The following is a 1533-nucleotide window of genomic DNA, read 5'->3' as shown; positions in this document are numbered from 1 at the left end:
TGCCATGAATTACACATATGATGTTTGTTAATCTTAAAAAATCATTTTCATGTCAAAAAAGTCACATTTTGTCGTAAAACTGTTGAAATATAAGACTATGAAAAATATGCAGCTAGAAAGACTACAAATCCCAGAGTCCCGGTCCCGCATGCTGGCTCTTAGGAACCGACTAACTCCCCTTGTGTGTATGTACAGCTCTCAACATGCCCAGACTTGGAGTGATTTTCACTTCTTTTAATACTTTCCGCCTCGTTCTGAAAGAAAGAAGTGAAATGTGCCAACGTGACGGCCGTCTGGGTGTGTGGAGCGAGACGGGAGATGTAGTTCATTGAGCGGTTTCACACAAAGTGTTACTTCACAGTTTTACCACACATTTTCATTTTTCTTGACTTGCAAAATGATCTTTTAAATTGACAAACATCATATGTGTAATTCGTGGCACAATTCAAACGGGATGGAAAGATAATCTTTCTCTCTCCATTGACTTCAATACATACTTTTTCAGAAATAAGGTCCATGGAGCTCCCCGGACTCGGAGGGAGGGACTTCGCCTCTCTGTCTTCCACTGGTTCAAAATGCAGTTTATTGCAGGGATATATGATTCCAAACATGTACCTGTAGTATCGCTCTCTGTAATTCAGTGATCATGTCTGTTTAGGTTGTGGCCCACTCTACACCTGGACCCTCTGAGTCCCAGAGAGGTGAGGAGCGTTGTGAATGCAGAGTGCCAGAGCATGGAACTCAAACTAACCAAGGACCAGGTCAGTTAGCATCCCACCATCCGCATTTTCAAATTAAATGTAAAAGATGTTTGGAATCGGTTCCTAAGAGGGTTTTTTATTTTCTGAGAATGCCACACCTATTTGTTGCAGGAGAAGAAGCTGGAGAGGCACTGCCGCTCTGCCTCCACCTGCAACGCATTGTATGTCACACTGCTGGCAAGAATGATCATCAGGTTAGTTTCAGACACTTTGACAAAGTAAATGAATTCCAAAAAGATCTTAAACATGCATTTATCTGAGTCGAATAGAGTTCACCCCTCTCATCACTGACAATGTTATCTCTGATTGTGTGGTGTTAGGAAAATATCACTCGACACCGGGTTGAGAATCAAGTCAGGTACTAATTTATTCTTGCAAGAAGGAGCAGAGTTAAGTCACATACAAAGAATATGGTTCAACTCACACACACATGATGTAAGCTGCTCAAAGGAGCAGGAAGTAACATCAAGCTTATATAGTGTAAAGTCAGGAGGAACCAAACAGCGTGTGTGTGTGTGTGTGTGTGTGTGTGTGTGTGTGTGTGTGTGTGTGTGTGTGTGTGTGTGTGTGTGTGTGTGTGTGTGTGTGTGTGTGTGTGTGTGTGTGGTCACACAGTGCGAGGTCACACCCAGTATCATGCCCATCAGAAAACCCATAATAAAGAAGACACCTTGTGTTTTCTCCGACATGTGGCTTCGTGTGTTGTAGATGTTGTTGATTGGAGCATGTACTTTGTTTTGTTGCTGGCCAGCAGTATATCCGGTTGCCCTCT

The 1533-nt window shown here is 42.8% G+C and overlaps 1 protein-coding gene across 1 annotated transcript in view; it reads left to right on the top strand.

Moving 5' to 3' along the window:
* LOC104943335 (nephrocystin-3-like) overlaps positions 1-1533 on the top strand; it is a 20545-nt gene that overhangs the window by 14657 nt on the left and 4355 nt on the right. Inside the window, exons 11-12 of the mRNA XM_010768698.1 lie at positions 659-761; positions 873-955. Coding sequence (XP_010767000.1) covers positions 659-761; positions 873-955 — 186 coding nt within the window. The remainder of the gene's footprint in view (positions 1-658; positions 762-872; positions 956-1533) is intronic.

Source organism: Notothenia coriiceps, unplaced genomic scaffold (genome assembly GCF_000735185.1).
Source record: "Notothenia coriiceps isolate Sejong01 unplaced genomic scaffold, NC01 NC01_scaffold00005931, whole genome shotgun sequence".
NCBI lineage: Eukaryota > Metazoa > Chordata > Actinopteri > Perciformes > Nototheniidae > Notothenia > Notothenia coriiceps.
Note: the sequence above shows the minus strand (reverse complement) of the source record. Positions and strands in the feature narration are given on the sequence as shown.